The sequence below is a fragment of the Phoenix dactylifera genome, chromosome 2 (assembly GCF_009389715.1).
Source record: "Phoenix dactylifera cultivar Barhee BC4 chromosome 2, palm_55x_up_171113_PBpolish2nd_filt_p, whole genome shotgun sequence".
NCBI classification, from domain to species: domain Eukaryota; kingdom Viridiplantae; phylum Streptophyta; class Magnoliopsida; order Arecales; family Arecaceae; genus Phoenix; species Phoenix dactylifera.
Window position 1 is genome coordinate 15,948,169 of NC_052393.1, and position 2,157 is coordinate 15,950,325.

The 2,157-nt window shown below is 43.4% G+C and overlaps 1 protein-coding gene across 1 annotated transcript; it reads left to right on the forward strand.

The window, feature by feature from the left end:
• Positions 1-576: 576 nt before the first annotated feature.
• On the forward strand, positions 577-1,422 carry LOC103696785 (40S ribosomal protein S17-like). Its single transcript, XM_008778502.4, has one exon. The coding sequence runs from the start codon at positions 725-727 to the stop codon at positions 1,148-1,150; it is 426 nt and encodes a 141-aa protein (XP_008776724.1). The 5' UTR covers positions 577-724; the 3' UTR covers positions 1,151-1,422.
• Positions 1,423-2,157: the final 735 nt, after the last annotated feature.

A 2,157-nucleotide genomic window follows, 5' to 3' on the forward strand; every position in this document is an offset into this window, starting at 1 on the left:
GTCAAATTAGGTTAAATAAATTAAATGCATTAAGTGGGTGTTTAATGGATCAAATGAGTTTAAACGAGTTAAACAAGCCAAACAATTTAGGTTAATTAGGTTAAATGAGTTAAGTCATGATCCAATCTAATTATGAAATAGGTCAAAGATTGAGTCTAGGTAGATTGGTCATTTGTGACTTGAATCTATTTATTTCAAGCTGAAACCTACTTAAAGCGTAGGGTGCACAGTTGGGTTGATAGCTCCAATAATAAATTACCACCACTAGCAAATAGTAATTTCATATATATATATATATATATATATATATATAAAATTTGCCATGCCATGTTCAGCATTTTGTTCAACCCAACTCCATCCGACTTTTTCTAATGTGAATTTAGTTCAAGACGGAACTGGCTCGTAGAAAATACCCGTCTTTGTGTCCGCGTTGGGCACTTGGGTTGCACCCATCACCAAACCCCCCACCGGCCGTTAGATACTCCCAGCGCAGTTTGAAGCCGTTCGAAAGCCTAACGTCCTCAGTGAGACCTTTTGTTTTTTTTTTTTTTGGTACGGGGTGAGCCCTTCACGCTCTCCCCTTTATAAGCTTTTCTCTCCGCCCCATCCAAGCCCTAGCGCTGGTGTGGGAGGGCGAGCGAGCGAGCCTGTGAGCCCAAACCCTAACCCTAGCCACCGAGGAAGAGGGAAGCCGCTACCGCCGCTGTTGTCGGAGAGATCGGAGATGGGTCGCGTTAGGACCAAGACTGTGAAGAAATCCTCTCGCCAGGTGATCGAGAGGTATTACTCTCGGATGACCCTGGACTTCCACACCAACAAGAAGATCCTTGAGGAGGTGGCGATCATTCCCTCGAAGCGGCTTCGGAACAAGATCGCTGGGTTCTCGACCCACCTGATGCGCCGGATCCAGCGCGGCCCCGTGCGCGGTATCTCCCTCAAGCTCCAGGAGGAGGAGCGCGAGCGCCGTATGGACTTCGTCCCCGACGAGTCTGCCATCAAGGTCGACCATATCGAGGTCGACAAGGAGACCATAGAGATGCTCGCCTCCCTCGGCATGGCCGACCTCCCCGGCGTCGAGAAGCAGGCCGAAGCCCCCGCCATGCCTGTCTACTCCGGCCGTCCCGGCGGCTACGGAGGCCGGAGGCTCTAAATTTTGGGGAGTTTTTATGGTAGATTTAGGTGGGAAGTGTGGGAGGTGGGGAGATCTTGGTAAAAGTCTCTCTCTTTCTTTCTCTTTTCTTCAGTATATCTTCAAAAGTTTTGAACTTGGTGCGGATATTTCCTTTTGTCGGCTTTGTTTTAAGTTCTCGCTGGACTTGAATGATGGAGAGATAATAGTTTGATGACTGTTTGTTTAATTTGGATTTCTTATTCTTGGCTGTTGTTGAAAATTCGTCTAATTTGGTGCTGGAGGTTATGTTCTATGTCGTTTCGATGTGCTCTCTCCCCCCCTTTGTTTCTCTCTCTTCAATTGTTAATATTCTGGCGTGTGAATCGATTTCTGACATGCTTATTCCATGTAAAATCCTAAAGCATTGAACTTAAAAGGATGCTATATAAGATTTCTTCAGAGGCTTATTTCGTTGGATTCTAAGACTAGTTATCTGGTTCTTCATATAAAGAGTTTGGATTATTTTAATTTTTATTGCTTCTATATTTCTAAGCATGCTAGGTTGTTGTACATAAATTTGTGCTGGCTGCTGTTGCTGTTGGTTGCCTGCTCCATTTGATGACATGCGAACGGTAGTCATCACATTTTGATCAAACTCTTTTGGGTTTGTTAGCATCGGTGATGCGATTGGCTATTCACATGCTTTAATTTGTTGTGGCACACCCCACTTTTGTGGAATGCTCCAACATCTATTGAAAGTTGGTATTGATTTCTGATATGGTTCTGTAGATTGGTTTTTTTCACTGTGACTAAGAGAGCCATTTAACTTTAGTGTTTTCATGTATAGACTATAGCAATTGCCGTGCTTTTGTTAGTTCTTGCTATCAACTTTGAATGATATGATCAAGCAATTCATGGTAGATGCTGTTTCTAGGTCACTGTTACCTGTTGGTCTAAACTGTGGATAAAATAGTCTGCTGAATGATTGCAGTGCTTGTCATTGTATCTGGCTTTAATAAATAGTTAATTTTTAAACCAACAAATTT